Genomic DNA, 24,842 nt, shown 5'->3' on the forward strand with positions numbered 1-24,842 from the left:
TCATGTGAGTTTCTGTTCGCACTCTTCTTTAAATTAAAAAGGTGTTACAATTGCAGTTGCTATCTCAATATATTCACATACATAAAGATTTTGTCTAATTAACATTATTTCAAACATGTTCTTATGTGAAAACTAATTTACAAAGCTATTCTATTGAGTTGAATACAAAGCATAATTGATCGTTAGATGTTTACTCAACTAAAATGTTAACATGAATACTTAATTCAATTTCTGGTATTAAAAGTTCTTCATGCAAAGAGAAACTACAGAACTGTCCAATATGGAATTGCCCAAATAACCTTGTCAGCAAAAGTACAGTATTTGATAAGATGAATGAATGATACATGTGTCACTTTAATTAAAGAAGTCTGTCAGGATGTACAATTCCTATAGTTTTAGGTGTCATCCACAAACAGTTTAGCTGGGCAGCCAGCATACAGATCTCTTATGATTTTATAGTTTTCATTTTATTACCAGGTATAATTCAGCATTTCCAATTATTTTAATTGCTTTTCTGTCAACAACATTGTGCATAACTATAAAGGCTGTTGTTTGTAAAAGTGTTATTACTTTGTAACTTATCACAAACCGCAGGTCTATTCGCTTTGATATCTAGTGCAAGTACTCCTAGGAATGCCTTAAATTCAGATTTAAATTTTAAGCATAAAATTTGCATATTTAATTTTTCAAGTATTGTTTTAAGTTGTCCTAAAATCTCTGAAGGTGATTGTCTTAACCCTTTGAGCACTGCAATTTTTCCCACCAAAATTATTGTGTGCAACATTTTACGAATTTTGTGAATTTTTCTGTAATTTTTTTGACAATTTTGGATCAAATAAATATCACATTTTATTGGCTTCAGATTTTTAGCAAAATTTAGAAAAAAGTTGACAGATGTGTATTTTGATATAGGCGACAAAAATTGACTTTTTGGCGCTCAAAGGGTTAAATACCATTTAAATTTAGTTTTTATGGATGACTAAGCATAGAATGACTTATTGAATTAGAGATAAATTACGTGATAGTTTCAAATTTGGCTTCAGTGTACCAAAGAAAGAGCTCCACTAAGATTTGTTCCGAATAATGTCCTTGATAATATTGACAGTATAATGTAAATTTGCAGGGCAACTTTTCCATGGTCAAACTATCATTTAATCTAAAACCACTCATTTGATAGCTTTCAAATGGTAACAAAATGACAGTGCAAATATGCATGTAGTAAATTCTTGAGGCCAGGGTTCTCATTCTTTAAGAACAGGTCAGTTTTCAATTATTTTTAAATTCATACAGAACAGCTCTCCAATTATTGGTAGTACACATGGATTGAGTTCCCAGATATAATATTGTTTGTACTTTCAAACAGGCAATATTACAGAGCTTGTTCTGAAAATATTAAACAACAGATTCAAGTGCATGACTTTATAGTTGTCTGTGGGGGAAAAAGGTCACAGATAGGCCATGGCTTGCTCTTTCTGTGATTTATCTTTTTGAGATTCTCTCGTGCAGATTGAATGTTTAAGTCATTGACCAGCATATCAATGCCAGACATATTAGCAACATATTTTCTGCTTGTTAGAGAATGAAGACAGTTTCTTAACTACTGGATTATTCAATCCCTGCACAAATTGATCAGGATTTGATTGACAGGATTTGTCCTCTTCGAGGACGAAGATGACTTCATCACACAACCAAGCGGAGGGGATACAAAACAAGAGAGCGACTGATGAAGGAACCCCATTTTTGGTTCCGAAACACCATTAAGACGAATCACTCAATCAACAAACCTGTTTACCGGGGACCCAGATCACATGACTAGGGTCAAAGCACTATCGATTCACCGATGTCTCGCCATGTATTCTACAAAAAATAAATGCAATGATCCTTTTATTCACCATATCGTAATATTAAACAATCTTGGTAGAGCCGATGTGTGGAGTTGCCCTCATTTTCCTTTATACTGAGAACTTTTAAAAGTCCCCTACTGGACCTATCCCTGCAGTGCACAAATATCCCCAACAACTCCCTGGCTCAAATATGATAAATGCGAAATGCATTCTGTGTCCACTATTATCTTTATTCTTGACAACTTTCGATAACGTAAACCACTGTAGAAGATGACGTATTTCAGCTGACGACTCTCAAAATGCATGCAGCGAGGCGTGTTGATGTCTGTACAGTTGACCAAGTTTTGGTGCTCCCATAGGTGGCGCTTCACTGCATCAACATAACGGGAAAATGGCTGCTCCACATGACAGCACGTGTGAGTGTGAAAGACTCAGACTACAATTGTCAAGTAAAATAAGAGAACTTGAAGATCTTCGAGGAAAACTACGACTACTTGAGGTGAGGATGAACATATCGTCACTTTACAATACTGCCTTTTCTACGAAAGAACATTTCGTGATGCTGAGAGAAAACAACTACACTTGTCTACGTCTGCGGTTGTAGGACCCGGACGGGCACAGCAGTGAAACTAAACGGAGCGTGCGCGTTGCCGACGCATCGGTAGTTCTTCTCTGTTTAAATTACATTCAAATAACTTGCAAAATTAGGTGCACATGATTACTCATATAAGCTGTCTAAACTTTACCGGCAAAAGTCCATAATTATATCGCCTTCTCGCAGCGCGGAGCGTCGGGCGCTCGGCTCAGCGGCATCCCTGGGGCCCAGACACTTCGCACCAAAACCACTTCGCCCCACACAACTTCGTCCCAAAACCATTTCGCACCAAAACACCTCGTCCCAAGTATTACCTCGTCCAACGCCACTTCGCCCAAAGTACCACCTCGTGCTAAAACCACTTCACTAAAGTATAGTTCCGTCAACTGGTACTAAAACATCGATGCCACGATGTATCATAACGTTGTTTTTACCTGGAACTTGGCTACCACGAACCATTTATTGTTCAATGAAACCATACGGTATATTAGAAAAAAGAAACACGCAAACTACTAATGGTACATTTCATTTGCCGTGCGTGGCATTGCACGATCATATGCGATGTCATTTTCTCGAAATGTGTACAATTTCAAGATTTCAGTCCTAGGATGATAGAAAGGTGATTGAAACTTCACAGGCAGTGGTTGGTTATTTTCAGCTTTTAACGGTTAGTGATAAATTGAGGATTGAAGTGGCAATGTTTTTGGGGCGCAATGGTTTTGGGCGACGTGATTTTTGGGGCGAAGAGGTTTTGGTACGAGGTTGTTTTGGTGCGAAGTGGTTTTGGTGCGAAATGGTATGGGACGAGATGGTATGGTGCGAAGTGGTTTTGGTGCGAAGTGTCTGGGAACCATCCCTTCTCTCGATGACCCGATGTCCAGGGGTTAGAGGTCATGACCCAAAGCATCTCAGTGACAAGCAGCATGAGAATACACATTACTATTAGTAAAAATACTGATTAGTATATAATTTCCATGTTACACGGAGCCATTACCATATTTCTTGCAGTATCACGACGTTTGTTCTCGAAGCACCATCATGGCAGAGTATTCTTACTGGTAAATGTAGCCAGCTTTGCTTAATCATACATACTTTTCATATTTTATATTGCATCGTCGGAATAGCCCTGCGGACGACGTTGTGTCACTGCATGTCTGTGTGGTGGTAGGCCTCGGGGGAGGGGGGGGGTAGCTGTGGGTCCATAGCTGTGGTGTTTTCGGACAGGATTTCTTATTTTACGTGCTGGTTTTGTGGTAGGAGGCTGTAAAAGCTGGGAACACACATCATCGTTCGCGTGCATGTGTTAATTTTACACAGGCTAATTAGACATTATTTGTGTTGATTTTTTCCATTTGTGATCAAAAATTAATTATGAATATAGATAAATTATTAATATGAAAGTTACATAATAATGAAATCTTGCATTTTTTACAAACAATGTCGTCTATTTTGTGTAAATACCTTCTGGAGACCCCATTGTTGTTGTACTTGGGCCTCAGCCCAAGTACATTTGTTTTCATTCCGTGGGAAAAAACTGTAAGGTATAACCATTTCTGGCTGAGACCAGGGAGGGCAAAATGTATTGGCTTCATCTTTCTTGGCATAATAAATGGCGTAATGATGTTAACTGAATGGAAGTGCTGCTCTCAGCCAGTCTTGAATAAGTGAGATCTGAATATTAATGCTTCTCTATCTGAGTTTTTGCCACAAAATCTTCTGATATAATCAAAATGTGCATCGAAATGCAACAATTAATGCACCCTCCGTTTCCTAGTCGATGGCACGACCCTTGCTACACCCACTGGAGGAGCCAAAGTGGGAGGTATCTGCTAAAGTGCGGGCTGCGGGTTGCGGGCTGCGGGCTGCGGGTTGCGGGTTGCGGGCTGCGGGCTGCGGGTTTTTAGAATTATGGCTAGATTTCTAATATATGTAATATGGCATTTAGTATATAAGAAATAAAACCTTTAGAAGGTGTCTATTATCAATAATCATGATCAGGTCTATCGTACAGTATCCTTTTCCTGCCAAGTCCATATTTTCAACATCAGGTCAAGATGGTCAAAATTAATGAAACACAACATATTCCATATTGTGTATTTTAACATAATACTGTACATTTGAAGGCTGTTGAAAACATATATGCTGTAAATTGATTTTTTGGACTAAAGATGCTATAACAGACCATACCAAGTGGGTGAAATACGTCATGTTTCTGAAAAAAATCAAAATCTGCTAAACTAAAAGCGGCGATTCCGAGGACCAATTTATTTGTTCCGAGCTGCCTGGCCATCACAAATAATTTGGGATCTGAAATCACTTTTCTTTCTTGCCATGGATGTGAGTGAGAAATAATACCAGACTGACAAAAAAAATTCGCGCCTCGGAAATGTCGCCACTTATCGCGGAATGAAAATTGTTACATTTCTAGTATCAGGCCATAGGAAGTAAATTCTTTGTAATGCATCTATTCACAATTCGGTTCTAGGGCAACACATACAGAAAATTAAACAATGCCTACTTAAATGCAATGTGTAAGGAAAGATTTGACTTCAAAAAGCGTAGAAGTGTTGTGTATTTAAATGCCGTGTATTTTTCATGAAATCTTTAAAAAGAAAAAGACGTACGACAATGGACTTAGCTTACTTTGCCGTTTTGGTTCAACCGAGGTCACGACCACAGAGAACGACATTCCGCTAACATTTTACGCGAGAATTTCAGCGGGAAAAACACGTCGGTGCGTTGACTTATTTTCAGGAATCGATCTAATAGAATATTTTTGGATGAGTTTGTGTTCTGCAGCTCTCAATAATTGTGTATCTCCTAATATCATGAACATATTCTATGACTTGCATGCACTGCAGCATGATAGTCGCTCCATATGCATTTGATCCAGCGTGACTATGAAAAGTTTCCTAGGACTATTATCGTGTTCACCACAATAAAATAATTTTAAACGGCATTGAAAACGATTCTGAAAATTGTGCTTTTATCGGCGGTTGAACTAATCTGAAGTGTGAGAAGGGCATGGTCATTCTATGAAAAAGTAACAAATTATTAGGCGTGTCGAGTTTCAACGAACCGAAGTTCATCTCCCAGTTCATCTGTGCTGTCAACGATCCGAAACTTACTTTTAAACTATCCGTCCTAATCATTACATAAAAAGTTAATATAGCGAGTTGTTGTGAAATCTGTCTTGTGTTCATATTATTACTCATCCGTGTTCAGTCATATCATTTCGAAAGCTTCGATCGGCAGTGCGCTGTGCAACGGCGAATGTTGGATGGGAAATGGACTACCCCCCTATTCTGACGTTGGTGGTGCTTTACCAGATGTAAGCTAAAATAACGGCATTATTCAAGAAGTTCACGGCTTTTATTCCATAAACAAATACATCTAGATACTATTTTAGCATTTATTCTATCTACTAGCGAAAATGATACCAAAAATCACACATTTTTTCATGCCCGCAACCCGCAGCCCGCAGCCCGCAACCCGCAGCCCGCAACCCGCAACCCGCAAAATAGCGCATCCGAAAGTGGGAGGGGTAATTTCAGTTTGGTCGAACAAGAGGGCTCGAGACCAGAATTTAACATTTAAACTTGAAACATGTTTAATCGCTGACAAGATGTGGACTAGTGTTAAACAAAGTAAAAGTTTGAAAAGGAAAGGTTTTATATCCCGGACACAATGAAAACCATTACGACTGGAAACTGTACCCCCAGTTGAGAATAGTAATGCCCACAGCGATGGAGAACACTTATCCTTGAGCTGAGAAAACCAGACCATCATTTCGAAATAGAGCTGCAGATTCGAGAAGCTCGTTCAAAACAGCTAGGTACACCCCATAAAGGGGTGGTTTCGAGTTTTGAGGGCAAATTTCGCCTCCTTCATATAGAAATCGTACGTTTGTTTTTCCAGGAGAACACACCATTTGACACAAAATTTGCATGTAAAGGGGTCGCCAGTAAGCACGTGGTCAAATCTGGCATAAGAAACAATATGAAATGTTGGGTAAAGCCAGTCCAAAATAAACTGATTTGAACTGTTGTGTTTTGTAATTTATACCACTGCAGTAACATTACCTTTTTTTGACAACATCACACAATGTAATACGTTTTGAAACTGAATACTCCGACGTATTCTGTGTCTCCTTTGCTAAAAAATACGGTATGATGCCGATTACCATGTAGGAGATGATGACGTCAAGACAGATTTGTAGTGCCTTTGGTCCTGGATGGTGCACGAAGTTTTGTCAAGGTAGCTTGTGTATTTATTTCCTAAATGGGAGAGATTAGGGTCGATCTAAACGAAGGCCGAAGAATGTTATGATACTCTAAGCGAGCTGAACTCTAACGCGAATGGTTGGATAATTTGGAGGATGTCTAGAGTATTGAATTTCAACTGCGTCACAAGTTTGCGAAATGAGTATTCCGTCGAACGGTCACCCATGGAGGTAGTCTCTACTTAGTACCTCCATGGTCAACGAACGATATTTTAGAAATCTGGAGAAATTGCACATTGCATTTTTATTTTAGTATTTTATATTTTACAAAAGATTTAAGAAGCAATGATTTGTCGAAAATTCTGAAAAAATATAGGAAGATTGATCGCGAACACATTTTCACTTAGGGTCAACTAGCCCTGCTACGATGCTGTGTGTTCCGCTACAGCTAATCGCCCCCTCACCACAGCCCTGCAAAGACCCGTACGTAGGGTCGGTGACTTCAAATCCATTTTGGGACTTGATGTAAAAAGCCAAATTACTGCCGAAATTCAGCTCAGCGTTCTTGGGCCCAAGTCGTATCCCATCAGCCTACCTCAGCTACTCAATCGCTTCCAAAAATGACAGTCTTTTATTCACTTCTCGTAAATAACCGTCGATGTCGGCAACTCTCTCGCTAGCCCTGCGTACGATGCTGTGTGTTAGCTGTAGCACATAGCATCGTACGCGGGGCTAGGGTCAACATGGGGTCGCAGCCATGTTGCCTCAAAACTTATTTCTGTCTGCACTCAAAACTCAAAAATGTCGGATATGAACCTGAAAAATTGATGCAATTTTGTCAAACTTCGGCGAAATTTCAGCCTATAGACAAAATTTCATCCAGGTAAGGTCAATTTACTGAAATTTGATCGACAAATAATCCTGAGCTTGAACGTGACAGCTCGCCTTCCTTCTCCGGGAAGTTAAGCATCCAGCTGCCCATACACAGTTGCCATATGGCCAGGTTTATGAGATTGTTTTCAAGCGACGGCGGCAGACCGTACGGGGCTCTGGATATGAACCTACCGCCGGTGTAGCTGTAATGATGTTGCGTTGTTTTTAGTGCCCACGGACGAAGTCCTGGGGGAGTTTAGGTTTGGTCATGTCAGTCCGTCCGTCCGTCCGTTCACGCAGATATCTCAGACATGCCCTGGTCAATTTCTTTCAAACTTTGCAAAAGAATAGTACCCAACCCCATACAGATGCACGTCGATTTGTTTCACAATGCGATCGAATTTGGCCGTGTTAGAGGACTTTTTAGTTTACACCTCCATAGACTCCCATGTATAAGGCAGTTCTCCATAGACTCCCATGTATAAGGCCAAGAAAAATAAAAATTTAGTTTCTCATCGTATTCATATTGCCTTAAGGATGCAGTGACACAGTTTTTTGTCCCCACGGATAAGTCCAGGGCCTTATAGATTGGGTCATATCCGTCCGTGAGTCCATCAGTGAGTCCGTCAGTTCAAGCAGATATCTCAGACATTTTGACAAAATATCATGTGACCTTGGTGACCTATGACCTCAAATATACATTATTGTCCATAACTCAGTAACCACAAGTGCTAAACCTTTCATATTTGGTATGATGGGACACCTTATGACGCCACATATTGTACCTCATTAATTATGCACATATCTAATTTTGAGAGAGCCAATAGAGCTAGAGGTCTGATTTTTGGTACATAGGGATAAGTTAACAATATAATTTGTTTGACAAAACGTCACGTGACCTTGGTGACCTTTGACCTCCAATATACATATTTGTCCACAACTCAGTAACCACAAGTGCTACACCCTTCATATTTGGTATGATAGGGCACCTTATGACACCATATATTGTACCTCATTAATTATGCACATATCTTATTTTGAGCGAGCCAATAGAGCTAGAGGTCTGATTTTTGGTATATAGGAATAACTTAGCAATACAATTATTATGACAAAATGTCACGTGACCTCAATGACCTTTGACCTCAAATATATATTTGTAATTTGAATATTTAAGGAGTTAAGCAATTCCACTATAAATAAAGAACCCCTACCTCAAACTCCACAAAAGTTGCTGGACATATTTTGCCGTTGTCATGCCATTGCTTCGTTTAATAACCAGTTAATCAAATGCCTAATTGACAGGAGGAAATTCAAGACCATATTTGAATAGTAGTATATATTGTCCTCAAAATTACTCTATCACGGCCCAAGTACTCATTGCCTTCAGCAATACTGCCTTGTTATAATTAAGATTATAAATACATTATGATTATGATTATTAAAAATCATATTTTACACATTGTAATCTGCTATGTGAACAACCCTCTGGAAACCCTTATTTAGTTCACAATCTATGCCAAAATATACAAGTGGAATATTTTGTTGTAAAATTAACACATTTGATATGACACAAATGGTGTATCATGATTTTATTTTTTTGTTCAACTTTTTCTACTGGAAATTAAAACAACTATAAAAACACAGCAAATTGATACAAATTATAGAATGTATGTGTGAAAATTTTTTTTTTGCTATCTCTGTCCACATGGAAATTTAATTTGATATGAAACTTAACTCATGTTAAGTATTTGAGCGTAACTATCAGTTTAAAAGTTGTGTAAACCTCTCAACATACAGAGCAGAGAATGGCAGTTGGGATGCACAAATTATCCTGCATAGTGCTTGCTTATCAAAAGGTAACATCGTTTTTGAAATTATCTTTGTCACCAATAGAAGTTTAAAATTGTTCAACCTTTGATGCCATTAATGAAACATTGATAAACTCTACATAACTCTTTCAAATATCAATAATTGAGTGTTGAAGACAATTATCACTGAATCTTTTGACCTTTTACAGGAGAATAAGAAAGCAGAAACTTCAAAGGTTGGCAAAAAGGCTTCTGAAGAAGAGGATTCATTTGAAATAATAGATGATTCACATCTTCAAAACTTTCCTAAGTTGTCAGCAATAGAGAAACTAGATAATAGTAGCATTGCCAGACATAGCAGACAACTAATCCTACCAGAAATAGGGGTTAAAGGTCAGTTGGTATAAAAGTTCATAGTGATCATAATGACACTGGCTACTTTGTGCTAGAGTGTTCCATGAATATCACAGATTGCAATCGATATTGACATCCAATCATTTGTCTCATTAAACATTTTCATTGTTTTGGTTTACTGAATATGGAATGGAATTTGCAGAGATACAATGCAATAGATCATAAGATGTAAACAATTTTCTAACCTATTATGGACACCAGCATTTTCTACAGAGGAAGACTTATAATGCCGTGGGTGCCTTTTTAATCATGTATACAACGGAAAATTTCCAGAGATGAAATCATCTGGCTCTCAATAAAATTGGCTTTCACACATCTGACTTACACTTCTATCTTTCTGATCTGAGTATTTTTCTCTTGTAAAACACATAATCGATATCAGCATGATTTATCACATGAAAGGATATCTCACAACAACACACATTTTCAATATCATAGAAATTATGAGGCATTTCAGACATTAACTTTATGTATTTATGCACAGGTCAAGTGGCGTTAGCTAACACATCTGTATTGATAGTTGGAGCTGGCGGACTAGGCTGCCCATCTGCTGTATATCTAGCTGCAGCTGGTGTTGGTAAGTATATCAAAGCTTGGCTAGCTGGATTCCAAATGACAGCAAAGACAGAGACACTGATAATTTCCCCAAAATATGTAATTGGCTCTATAAATTTACTGTTCACCATGATATGGACAAATCATACTTGGACGTTGTCAAGTATTGTGCAACAGAACTGCCGGTACCTTGTGGACTGTACCATTATATTTTGGAGGCAGCTGAAGGATGTGAGAGACTGCCATCTATAACCTGGACTGCGCTGACTAAATAAAAAGCCATGTCAAAATAGAATCAATTGATAATATCTGATTTAGAATAATACCAATCATTTTGTGGTTTGAGTAAGTTTTTGGAGAGATTTAGAGAAAATCCAAACATATGTATTTTCTCAGAAGAAATTCCAACACCAAATAGAACATAGGATTTATTTAACAAGTACATAGTTGAACTTAGGCTGTATTGATCTGGTCTCAGTGCAAACATGTTTGAAATGCTGAGTGAGACAGAACACGTCTGTATCATGTGAATGAACACTCTACAGCTAAAAATAACTCATTGCCATGTGACCAGAGATAGAAGAAAATCAGCAACCGATCAGTAGTGGTCAAATGGCAGCCCCTCACATCCATCAGCTGTCTAAAATATAATGGTATAGTCCACAGGGTAGCTGTGTGACACAATACTTGACAAGGCCCTCATACTTAGGCATCTTTCAATCAGATTTGAAAAACTATTGGATGAATGCTTTCAGAGAAACACATTTTGAACAAAATGAGGGGAAAATCCTCAAAACGTGTAAATTTCAACTACAAATTTCACAACCTTTGTAACGTACCTGTACAAGGTCATCACTAATAAACTACAAACTATATATATGATTAACCTCTGGATAGCATTGTTAAGATATCAATAAATGTTTAAAATTAATTGTAACTTTTTGAAATTTTTCCAACCACACAATTTTCAGTTCTTCACACAGGATAAACTACACTTGAACATGAAATTTCAGCTGAAATCTGATCAGTTTTTAGCTACTATAGACTATAGTCTATAGAAGCTATTAGGATGGGTATACGTCCGGCGTCAGTCTGTATGTATGTATGTATGTATGTATGTATGTCCATTTGTGAAGATGTCCGTCCACTCAAATATCTTGAGAACCGCAGTACTTACAGATTTGATATTTGTTGTGTGGATGCAAAATATAATTATGAGAAACTGCTTTTTTTTTTTTTTTTTTTTTTTTTTTTTTTGATATTGTCGAAAATATGCAAATTAGCACAAAAAAGGCGTTTTTGGTAAAAAATCTTCTCCTTCATAACCGCTGGTCAGACAGCTTTGATATTTGGTGTTCAGGTCCCTAGGGATGACCCAACTTAGATTTGAAAACATGCAAATTTGTATTTTTAAGGAATTGTTTTGTCATGTTTGGTCAAAAATTTATTTCATCAAAACTGCTTGTCTGACAGCTTTGATATTTGGTATACAGGTTCATAGAAATGATCAAAATATGATATATTCAAATTATGATGAAATCTGTAATTTTGTATTTTTGGTGCAATTTTTGCCATTTTTAGTCAAAATCTTTGTTTATACTTAATTTTGTATCCATGTCTATAGTAGCTTCAGGGACATTGGCCCTGTGTTTACATAATTGTACATTTTCCTAAAATGTAATCAAAGACTTTACATACATGATCTAGTTACAAACATGATATGTCGCCAGCAGAATTTGCATGCTTCAAAATCTGTGTTCATCATTCAAAGGGGCACTTTGTTTATCAGTTTATCTGAACAAATTAACTGAACAGGACATTCAAAGGAGTCTGAATAAAGGATTAAAATTGCATAAACTGTCATTTTCAGCTGTAATTAAAAGACTTATAGTCAATTTAATTCTATGCACGAAAATTTTATCAGGTTAAAATCTGTTGAAAGCAAATATTGCAGTTGTCTCAACAATTTCTCAAATTGTGTGTATATGCACGTTGATAAGCTTTAAGGCATGGATATAAATGGTTTGGCCATCTTTTCAAAGTATGCAAATTTGAAAGAGAAAACAGAATTGAAATAAACTGTTTGTTTTGTTTTGTTTTGTTTCTCTGTTTTTCAAACATCTCAGAGCATAGGATTTTTCATGCAAAGTTTTGATTATCAGAAATTTATCAAGTGTTCATGGAAGATTTGGTTTTCATAGTTGTAATATAATATTAGGTTCCGTGTAAATCTCAAGAAACTACCCATGTTACACTGTAATACTGACTTCCCTCTGGGAAATGTACTGGTTGCTAAAAATTTACAGAAACTCAAAGGAGGAAGCATCTTTCTAAAACATCCTGGAACTATTATTGAATTATTGCAAAGGTATATCTAATGGATAGTTTATCACATTAAATCTAGATTGAAGATTATACTTTGATAAGTAGGGAGAAGCCATAACAAGTTATTTAAGACTGTCAGTGGTTGGGTAAAGACATCTAATTGACATTTAAAATCATGAAGCATATATTGTGCAAGTTTTCAGAACAGTAAAGATAATGGTTGCATTATATTGTACTGCATATACCATAGCATTAGTTGGTGTTAAGGATTCAACCTCTTAGGATTGATTTCATAGATTGTTGAAGAGAGATTTCATTATGGGTAAATCCCAATACAACATTTCAATCATCCTGTTTGAAAAGACTTGTATTCCTTTGAGAAATATTCCATTAAAAGAAGTATGTGATCTACCGGTACAAACACAGCATACTCATAGTGCAATTTATCCTCTGAAAACTGGATTACTGCTTACATTACTGCTTGACTTTCAATAATATTGACAATCTATTCCTTCAATGTAGTAGCTACTAGGTGTTGGTATTTGCAAATCACATATTTACTAGTCAGATCATTGATGTAGCTGTTTTGATATTTCTCAGGTTGTCTTGGCTTTATTGACTATGATGATGTGGAATTAAGTAATCTTCATCGTCAAGTGTTACACACAGAAGATAGAATAGGTGTCCCAAAGTCAGCATCAGCAACCACTGCCATCAAAGGGTAAATAAAGCAAAATTCTTACTCATCGATATATAGTCTTCTGTATTTTGCAGTGTATGTTACATATTCATATTTACTGTGTTATGGTGCTCAGAAGAGAACAGCAGTACCTTTCGTGGACAGTTAACCTGTTAGTCAACCATCAAATTCATAAAATATAGGAAGTTATTATCAACTTATAGCAAATTCAGTAAAATTCTGAACTACATACAAAGATTGGTACATGCAAAGATTTATTCAGGAGGGAAGAAATTTAGTTCTAGGGTGCAAACTCAGCAATTTCTGATGAAAGCCAGCAGGTAAGTCTACAGACATGTAGATTTTGCTGTAATGTCTATGTTCTTGTGAAGTTAAGAAGAAGAAATTGCTTCATATCAAGGGACATACTAGGTTTATCAGTGCCATATCACTGGTAGGATTATCATTTCTTACTGTATTTTATAGATTGTTCACACAAAGTACATATTTCAAGAATTGTTCACACAGTGTACAACTTTCAGGAATTATTAATACATTAAACTTTCAGAAAGATCATTGTCAGTTATTGATCTCCAGTCCCAGGGTAAGCAGAAAAAATATACTGTCAGTCTATTTTCTTGGTTTGATTTTTGTCATACACCATCCAAGGCAGGAAGTGTGTAAGTGACATTTTGTTCATTTCTTTTCAGATTGAATTCATCAGTGTTATGTGTACCATATCACCTTGCCCTCAACAGTTCCAATGCCCTGAGTATCATTTCACGGTATCCTTTTTCACTGACAAAGAGCAAGAAGGCATTTTCCACCATCAAATGTGATGGAATTATGATGTGATTTTTTCAGAGGAAAATTCAGTGTTGGTAATGTCCTAAGAGTAAAACATCACATGAAGGCAAAATTTAAAAGTTCAATTTTAGAGGGGTGGCTGTTCTCACAAATATCATGAACAAAGTTGGCAATCCCATCTTTTCAAATAACTCTAAGAAACTTTAAAATGCAAAAGATACAAAATTTAGGATGCATTGCTTATAAGGCAAAGAAAAGAATTTGTTGCTTGATAGTAACTCCTATCATCAAGAATTCTGGGAATTTTTGTGAATTTTTTGGGAATTGTGCAAACAAAGTTTGTTCTTTTTATCTGTTCGTCATGCTTCAATAAAAAATGTCATCACCAAAGTCAGGTTGTAAACAATTGCAAATTAATTTAATCACTGTAACAAATACCAAAAATGCACATCTCAAAAGTGATTTTCTAAATTTTTATATGCATTTATCATGTCAAATTCTTTACGTCCACAAATTACGAATAATTCAAATAAATTACTGCCCAGTAAAGTAGATCAATAGATAAGTACCTTTCTCAAAACAACAATTCAGTTTGATGTACAAAAGTTTCATACTGAATAGATGTTACCAATAGTATTCTGGACAATTCTTACCAACCACACTGCTACAGGAGTCTTCCAGGACTTTCTTTGTCCTCACTTTAGTAAAATACATTTCTTGATTTGCTAATGAATAAAGTTACAAATTAGCATGGCATTGCATGCACTCAAAGCTAGTTTGATTGGCACAAAAAAGATACTTTTTAGTTTGTGGATGAATACAGCATGTTTGCTCTCATTGTCATGGTTGATGTGTTCCTGAGTAACTTTGGTAGATTTGACATAGTGTTGGACTGTTCTGACAATGTTGCCACAAGATATCTACTGAATGATGCCTGTGTATTGACTGGAAAACCATTAGTATCTGGCAGTGCATTGAGATTTGAAGGCCAGGTAAGTGATTTCTTTCACATAGCTAACTTTTGTGTTCATTAGCATATCAATTAGTCATTATCATCTTTTAATCTGAGCTGTCTTTTCTTAAACTTCTTCCAATGTTCTCACATTGAATTAGCACCAGTAGGTCCCTTGGAAGTGCCTTAAATTTTTTCAAAATTCTAATTTTTAAGGCTAATTTTGCTATTTTAAAACACCAAACTTCTCTGAAACTCCATGTCAAGTAGCTTTAAACTTTGATTTGTAAGTTGTTCAGCCCATGCAATGCCTAGTTGATTGCTTGAAAATTTAGATTGAATATTTGTAGGAATGATTTCATTCAGATTTATTGAAATGATAAATTTCGCATTTACAAAGTTTTGATTATTTTCTCACTTTGGGATCATATGAAGTTATAGAAGCTGCCTGACTAACTGCTTTAATATTTAGTACTTCTTAGCTTTTTCTGTGCACTTTAAGAATCAAAGTACTTTTTTATTACTTTGTATAAAATATCACAGCAGAAATGTGTCAGCCGGTAGGTGAAAAATGTCTCGAAACAATTCTCTTTGAAGATATGAATGCTGAGAGAAAGGAATTATCAGATGTCTTTCCAAAGTGAAGAAACACTGCTGACAACTTTTCTTTTCATGGAACCTTAAAGTATTAACAAAATCAGAATTGAATGGATACAGGTTCTTTAACAATAGAAAACAAAAGTGAGAAGTAAAGCCAAAAAACATACTAATAAGTTCCTTATCCCCAGCCAATACAATCATGATGTGATTTACTTTTCTCACATTCTGCTGACCCTTTTTTCCTAACCTTTAGTATGAGATTACTACAACAGTCATCGTATACGGACTACAAAATACTCTCTCTTGCTTTTTGGCATTTAGGGTATCAAGAAACAGCAGCTACATGCTTAGAGTCTATTGGTTCATACAATAGCATTTATGGGTATCAAGCAACAGCAGCTACATGCTTAGAGTCTATTGGTTCATACAATAGCATTATGGGTATCAAGCAACAGCAGCTACATGCTTAGAGTCTATTGGTTCATACAATAGCATTTATTGGTATCAATTAAGCAACAGTAGCTACATGCTTAGAGTCTATTGGTTCATACAATAGCATTTATGGGTATCAAGCAACAGTAGCTACATGCTTAGAGTCTATTGGTTCATACAATAGCATTTATGGGTATCAAGCAACAGCAGCTACATGCTTAGAGCCTATTGGTTTATACAATAGCATTTATTGGTATCAAGCAACAGCAGCTACATGCTTAGAGCCTATTGGTTCATACAATAGCATTTATTGGTATCAAGCAACAGTACCTAGACATGCTTAGAGTCTATTGGTTCATACAATAGCATTTATTGGTAATCAAGCAACAGTACCTACATGCTTAGAGTCTATTGGTTCATACAATAGCATTTATGGGTATCAAGCAACAGCAGCTACATGCTTATAGAGTCTATTGGTTCATACAATAGCATTTATGGGTATCAAGCAACAGCAGCTACATGCTTAGAGTCTATTGGTTCATACAATAGCATTTATGGGTATCAAGCAACAGCAGCTACATGCTTAGAGTCTATTGGTTCATACAATAGCATTTATTGGTATCAAGCAACAGCAGCTACATGCTTAGAGCCTATTGGTTCAACAATAGCATTTATGGGTATCAAGCAACAGTAGCTACATGCTTAGAGTCTATTGGTTCATACAATAGCATTATGGGTATCAAGCAACAGCAGCTACATGCTTAGAGCCTATTGGTTCATATACAATAGCATTTATTGGTATCAAGCAACAGCAGCTACATGCTTAGAGCCTATTGGTTCATACAATAGCATTTATGGGTATCAAGCAACAGCAGCTACATGCTTAGAGCCTATTGGTTCATACAATAGCATTTATGGGTATCAAGCAACAGTAGCTACATGCTTAGAGTCTATTGGTTCATACAATAGCATTTATGGGAATCAAGCAACAGCAGCGACATGCTTAGAGCTTATTGGTTCATACAATATTGTCAATCGTTTACCGGTACTCTCAATAGAGTTGTTCAATAAGATCATGTCTTGGAATTTACAACTTTTTTGAAGCTAACTGATGAAAAATGTAGTATCCTTATTTCTCTTTTGTCTCTCAATAGCTTACTGTTTACAACTACAAAGATGGGCCGTGTTACAGATGTTTATATCCAACTCCACCACCACCAGAAACAGTGACAAATTGCTCTGACGGAGGAGTTCTTGGTGTAGGTAGGTCTCTCATACATACTTATCTGAAATCAATGAGACCATAGACCTCTCGAGAGTCTATGATGAGACCAATTATTGATATCACAACAAAGACATTGAAAATGAAGTACAAACACTGATTTATGTCTCAAAAGACAGTCTCGCCAGCAAGAAGACAACATTTTGGGGTTAAAGACAAAGTGCATTATTCAAATTCCTTGAAAAATTGTGAATATTAAATTTGTAATACTAAAACCTGAGACAGCAAAATGGTTGCAAAAAGCAAAACAAAATGGTCATATTTGTAAAGGCCAAATAGTAGGGTTTTGTAGGTTCATGTACTCGATCTAAACAAACTGCGTCAGCATTATTTTCATATTCTCTTGAAAAAATGTAGATATAAAAAAACAGCAGTGAGCTACCCTCAAAAGAAAATGTTAATATGTAAAGAAGTACATATAGGCACAATACTGTACTGAACAATGAACTTATCATTGTCATCTTGTTACATATCCAAATTTCCATGGCATTCAAATAATTCAAAAATAATAATAATAATTCAATAATAATAATAATAATAATAATAATAAAAGAACAAATCAGGAGATTTGTTCTTTTTACGTTGGTTGTTGGATCACATTAAAATAAAATATCACTTTACCTCGTTTCAAAACAAACTAGAATGAGAAATGAACATATTATTTTCAGAGACCTCATTTACTAAATTTTATACTACAATATAGTTCTGTTACCCTGTCTTATTTAATTTTTTAAGCAGGTCAATTTAATCACAATATGGACACAGTACGTATTATCATAAATCATAAATTTTTCAAGTACGTCAATTCCATAACAATCTGGACACAGATATGTATTGTCATAAATCATAATTTTTTAAGCTGGTCAATTTCATCATATAGAGACAAATATGTATCATGGCGATAATTTTATCCATTTTCAACCGTAGTAGTTCCACGATTTTTTGTACAGTTCCAGGTATAATTGGATGTATGCAAGCACTAGAAGCAATCAAGATTGCCACAGGAATTGGCCGTATCCTTTTAGTTATGAGACAGGAAGTCTTCAAAAAGTGACATGTTTGATGATTCTATAATTGTACTTGGAAACAGAGTCCAGGAGTCGGCACATGCATTATATGACAAGAATAGCAAATACGAAAACTGTCCTATTAAAAGATTTATCTGACAATGTCAACATCACATGTCATTTTAAACCCAAAGTGAAGCTGGGAAATCATGATCCTTGATATCTCCGTAGACCTACCTGTAATACATGCAAAATCAATTTTTTTTCTTCCGCCTATTTCAAGTCAAAATAAAAATAACATTCTGTACAAAGTACAGTATATTGACATTTCTTCAAGCAAAGCTTCAAACAAGCAGGGAAATTACTCTCAATTAAGTTTTGGGTCTCTGCAATTTTCATGAAATTTGATGAGAATGTCATTTTCTGATTGAAAATTTAATGGAGTTGAGTGAACTCAGACATGTTCAAAAGAGAGAGTACACATGCTCTCAAAGCGCAGAATATTATGGCACACTAGAAAGTGAAAAATTGCCAATCATGGAAAAAGGAAATTGGCATACAAAGTAATTTCCGTGGAGGTCCCAGGAGATAAAATTGATAAAGTGTCATCTTAAAATGTTTCAGCTCCAATCCTTAAGTGTCAATATTCAAGTTCCAACCATATACCAAGATTTAGTTTCCATGACAACTTCAATCAGCATCATATTGTCAGAAGCTATTAATGTTTGATGGTATTGATGGCACCTTCAGAACAATCAAATTGAGATCAAAGAAATCAACCTGTGTGGTGTGTGGCCATAATCCTACAATTACTGAATTGATAGATTATGAACAGTTCTGTGGTGCTTCAGCTACTGATAAGGTAAGAATTACATATTGTATAGAGTAACAGTGGGTAGGGTTGTGTATTAAAATGACATTCTATAATGTACAGATGAATAGAATTGTACCAATGACTCATAGTACAGTGTGACAGTGGACTGAATTGTGTCAAAGACACTGCAGCCTAAAATAAGATTCTGTAATTGATAAAAAAATTAATGAAATTGATAAAAAATCATCTACATTTGTAGATTCAGTGATTGAATCTTGCAGTCTTTTTGTCATCAGCTTGTATGCCGTGCAGTGATGTTTGATATTCTTGAACCCTTCTCCTAGGAAGCAAGAGATATGAACATGGAATGCAGGTTGCGATTGGGAAAGAAAAGGAAATGGGTTTTACATTCAATGTTTTGTTTGTTTCTCAGACAAAAAGTCTCCTACTTCTGAAAACAAGTGAAAGGATATCAGTGAAAGATTATGCAGAAATCAGACACGAAAGAGTACCGCACATTTTGGTGGATGTTCGACAGCCTTGTGAACTGGATATTGGTGCTTTACCAAACACTACAAGTATCCTTTAATAATTCCATAATTGTCTTGATAGCTGTAGATGCTATGTAACATTTATTATTATGTCATCTATTTACATGTAAACATACCACTGACAAGGTAGTGAGGTGATAGGGCTAACAGGACAAATAATTATTTTTGAATCTGTCACTTACCTAAAGTAGTTATTTCTGTATTGACCACAAAAAACAGACTTTGATTTCTGAAGTGAAAAATAATATGGCATGATATTGCAAGTTCGTCAATCTTTAATCCAGCAGGGCTCTTTGATCATATTTTTTATAGCCTACATAGGTTAAGGCAGTTTTTGTAAAAAATTTCCATTTATACTTAAGACAGTTTTTGTAACAAATTTGTACTCAATAATTCATACTGTAAAATGAAGTTAAAGTTGATCCAACTTAAAATAGGTGAAAAGATTCCCCTTAAAATGTAAAATCAACTGATTATGTTTCTTAGATGAGATGTTGGTATTTAAGATTCAATATGGAAAAACGAAAATATTTTGCTTTGATATATTTGCATTATTCTGATATCTTGTAATGAACTTCTGTTCAAGGTTAAGCCATAGGACATTGCATTGACAATTGAAGTGACAAGATACGTCACTTCCAATCTGATTAAAATCCAGCTGTAGTGATGTGCTCAGTATTTTCGCTCTTACCGTTGTGGTCGTTTACTTCCGCATAGCCTGGCCTGTAGTGAGGCGAGGCCACGCGGAAGTAAACGACCACAACGGTAAGAGCGAAAATACCGAGCACATCACTACAGCTGGATTTTAATCAGATTGGGAGTGACATATCTCCAGTCAGATACCAGAGAGAGCCATATGTCATTAATACCAAACACGTCAACAACTACTGTGTAAGTTGGTTAGAAGTACTGAAATCAGATCAATAAGACACAAGAGATAATGTTGTTTGAGAGATAACTGTTGATGTAGGGAGAATATCTTTCATGAGTGAATGAATGAAATGTTATCAAAAAAAGTTTAGTATACAACATTTCAAGTTACTCTAATTCACTGGGTTTGAAAATACACTAATCAGTTATTTAGCTTGCAGTCTATCTGGTACATAAGAAATATTAATTTCTGTCTGATGTAATTGCCCTGATGTTAGTAAATGTTGCTGTGCCATAGAAACTAATAACAGTGAATACAGAGTAGCCTAAGGGTAGACCCATAATTTCATATTCAACCTCACCTCGTTTTGTTTGTATGCATCAAGACAGTATGCTTGTGTCTGTCCACATCAAAACCTTGAGAACTGCATCACCTACCATCTTAGTATTTGGTGATATGAAATTTTAAGATTATTTGTATGATTTTTGGTCAAAAACAGTATTTATCAAAACTATCATCTGAAAGCTGTGACATTCAATATACTGGTTCTTAGGGATGTCTGCCATGTAATATTTTAGGGACTATTTTTATGATTTTGAGTCTGAAAGTCATATTCTTCAAACAACTTGTCTGACAACTTTTGAATTAGGCATGTTAGTCTCTTGGGATAACTATATTCAGATGTCTTTAAATTGCGATGAAATCCAGAAGTTTTAATTTTTAAGAATATTTCTGTTAATTTTGGTCAAAAAATTTTATCATACTACTTATCATACTACATATCTACTTATCAGACATCTTGACCATTTTTTTTAATGCAAGTCCCTTGTGATGACATAGTTTAGATATATGCAAATTATGATGAAATCAGAATGTTAACCATTTTCATGCATTTTTAAGCTTGTATTGTAAACTAAATGTATAATGTGAGCAACAGTGTCATCGATGTGCGTTTTTATTTTTCCATCTGTTTGTACTTTCTATATCATTTCTGAATGTTTGATGTAAACCTATCAGTACCCTTCATCCAACGGAAACCTAAGAAAAGACAGAATCAAAGACAGTTTCTAAGACAGTTACTTATTTGGCAAAATATCCAATGGTCTATGATAATAATATCTATTTTGACATGTCGGCAAAACTGCACTTTTACATCAAAATATGTTTTGGCAAAACTGCACTTTTATATCAAAACACGGTGGGCATGAATGGAAAGAGTGAAGTTTGAAAAACAAATTTTGTGATTGAAATGGAGAGTGGATTGTGTATCATTGATGGACTCTTTAATTGAATTTTCAGCAATAAATAAATACTGTACCCAATTCTTTAACCACCAAATCAGATATTCCAATAAGTGATATTGAAAAGGATAAAGAATTACACAAATTGAGGAAAGAAATTGCTGAATTATCAAGAGGATGTGAAATGAACAAAGGAGATGAATTTCCTGGTGTGTATCATGGATAATGAAATCAAACTCTATGCGTGTTTGTGTGGCTATTTTGTCCTAACTTAATTTTCAATCAGTAATTTAGTTCACTACCATTACACTGGCTACAGTACCATTGTTGATGTACAGTGATCAAAGTCTATCATGAATTGGAATCAGTGATGGTTCCTCTTTTCAATCCGCATTCCTGGTCTATTGAATTTGTTTCAGTTGATGTAATGAAAGACATGCTGTGGACTGAAGAATTCAAAAGCTGTACCAACCTGAATATGCAATTCATAGATATTTCGGTGTTCCACTTTCACAAATTTGATACATTGCAGTTTTGAAATGAAAATGAAGGAAATGCTGTTGGCCATAATAAAAATGTTAGACTTCAAATAGAACTCTTCCACTAGCTTTTTGGGAGAAATCAAAAGTCAAAATTCTTTATTCATGGCAGCAAAGTTGTTTCTAAGCTTTTTGTTTTGTTTCTAAGAGAATGGTCTGATGCTATGACATCAAAAACAAATGCAACTCAAAATGTATGCAACTGAAATATTGAACTTATACCTTCCTTCCTCCTTTAACTTACACTGAGCCTATCATTAAGTACAGTGCTATAAAATCAGTCTCATTCAAATGCTGACTAACCAACTTTGACTTCTTGTCTTAGTTCTCACATCTCTGAGAAAATCACAGTAAAAGGCTTATGTTTTGAATTCTTTGTTTTCATACCATCATGTGTGTTTTGGTATATCAGATAAATATATCATTTGAAAAATAGCAGTACAATTCTTTGATTTCTATTTGTTTTTTGTTTCAGTGTATGTGGTTTGCAGACTTGGAAATGATTCACAGAAAGCTGTGAAAATCCTACAAGACAAGCTGAGTGTATCTGATGTACCAGTCACTGTCAAAGACATCCAAGGTGGTCTTATGGCTTGGGCAAAGAAAATTGATCCAGAATTTCCTCAGTATTAAACTGTTTTGGTAAATACTGTCAAAGACATCCAACGTGGTCTCATGGCTCGGGCAAAGATAAATGATCCAGAATTTCCTCAGTATTAAATTGTTGTGGTAAATACTGACCCATGAGTACAAACCTTTCAGCTGAATGTCTCATATATCACATGTATCACAACTATGTTGTTTTCATTAGTATGCCGTCAGTGGCTTGCCAAGCAAACAATAATATTCCCAAAACTGTCTGGAATGTTGATTGGTCAAGCACAAAGTTGTTATGTGCTCCCACTTGGTAGCTTGACTCTCACAATTTCTTTTTCTGTGCTATGTGTTTTGATAGAAACATTTCTGCACTGTTCAAAATTTCTGTCTACCGTTCAGTTTATTTAATTTTCTGAATTCTGCCTTGTTTTCATTGAGAAGAATTGCATTGAGTCAGCTACCATGATTAATATGATCGATCTCTCCTTACATAAAATACACACAATTCATCCAAGCAACGTACATGCTAGTGTATCCATCTGCCAGAGCAAAAGATGTAATAATTTTTTTCAATGTATTTATAAAAATCTTCAATTTAACATAATTTCATGTAATCATCATATGAAAATATCTAAGAAGTGTCTACTTGCCACTTTTAAAATTCCCAGACTTTGAAATCATCCTTCATTTGATAACCAAGCAGTTTCATTTCCTTTTTCATTAGCAGAATGAAATCATTGCAATTAAAAAGTAAATGTTTGAAGCAGGCATATCTTCACAGTTAAAAGTAAACTTTTTTTGCCTTTTCAAACTTTACATTTCTATTTTACAATTTGATATCAGTGTATTTACAAAGAATCTTACAAAGAAACAGACATCTAAAGAAATGTAACATAAGGCTGATATTAATTGTACAGATGTTGAGTACAACTTCTTTTCTGCACACTTGTACAATTACAGAGATTGATGCCTTTGTGTGACTTTCAAATAATAGCTGTAGTTGTGTCTATTCCCCAAGAGTCAAGATATTGTATAACCAACTGCAGATTTCATTGAAATATTTCAATAATATCACCAGTATAACTAGATTGAAGATGTATAACTTTTTCCAACATATCTCAGCATCAAACAATACATTTATATCCTGAACAGTCTTCATAAAGCATTCTCTTTTCCTTTCTACAAATAGATATACAGTACTTTTTAAGAACAAATAAAGCTGAAATGAATGAGTTTGTGCTGAAATTCCCTTGATTTTAGCAACGATATTTTGAAAACTTTCACCTTGGTATTCTCCCATCTCTCTCAGGGACGACATTTACTCACAGAAGCCAGTAAAAGTTTATGTGAAGTTTGTTGAAAGATGAATTAAAATTATATCTATACTGAGCAGGTCTTCCACACATAATATACAAATTATATAACCCACAATAGAATTAGCACACAGCAGCCTAACAAAGTTGCATCTGAAAATCTGAAATTAGACATGTTTACTCATTCCTTAGTAATTATACCAGAGCAAGTTTACCTGTATTGATCCTTGAAAGTATTTTATTATTAAGGGTAAGGCAATTACGTATAGGCACTTTGAAGCAATGCAAGTAGGCCCTGGCAAGAAGATGCCACTTAACCCTGTTGTAGTTGACGAAGCAGTATGAACCAGTTTTTCTGATAGATTTTTGGCAGGAAAGATGTTACATTTTACAGCATAAAATGACCATGCTGTCTTTCTGTCTACTGTTCACTGAATCTAATAAATACAAAATTTTCTCATCATTTTTGGTCACTTTTATTTTTACACAAGACTTTTACACTTGCATGCCATGCTAAAATA

General features: G+C 35.4%; 1 protein-coding gene across 1 annotated transcript; it reads left to right on the top strand.

Moving 5' to 3' along the window:
* Nucleotides 1–2,183: 2,183 nt before the first annotated feature.
* On the top strand, nt 2,184–24,784 carry LOC139150468 (adenylyltransferase and sulfurtransferase MOCS3-like). The gene is made up of 12 exons (XM_070722855.1): nt 2,184–2,343; nt 9,552–9,735; nt 10,241–10,333; nt 13,237–13,357; nt 14,026–14,100; nt 14,997–15,114; nt 17,261–17,369; nt 18,339–18,401; nt 19,094–19,257; nt 19,643–19,787; nt 21,974–22,081; nt 22,887–24,784. Exons 1-12 carry the CDS (start codon nt 2,236–2,238, stop codon nt 23,042–23,044), a joined length of 1,446 nt encoding a protein of 481 aa, XP_070578956.1. The 5' UTR covers nt 2,184–2,235; the 3' UTR covers nt 23,045–24,784.
* Nucleotides 24,785–24,842: the final 58 nt, after the last annotated feature.

This window comes from Ptychodera flava, chromosome 14 (genome assembly GCF_041260155.1).
Source record: "Ptychodera flava strain L36383 chromosome 14, AS_Pfla_20210202, whole genome shotgun sequence".
Taxonomy (NCBI): Eukaryota; Metazoa; Hemichordata; class Enteropneusta; family Ptychoderidae; genus Ptychodera; species Ptychodera flava.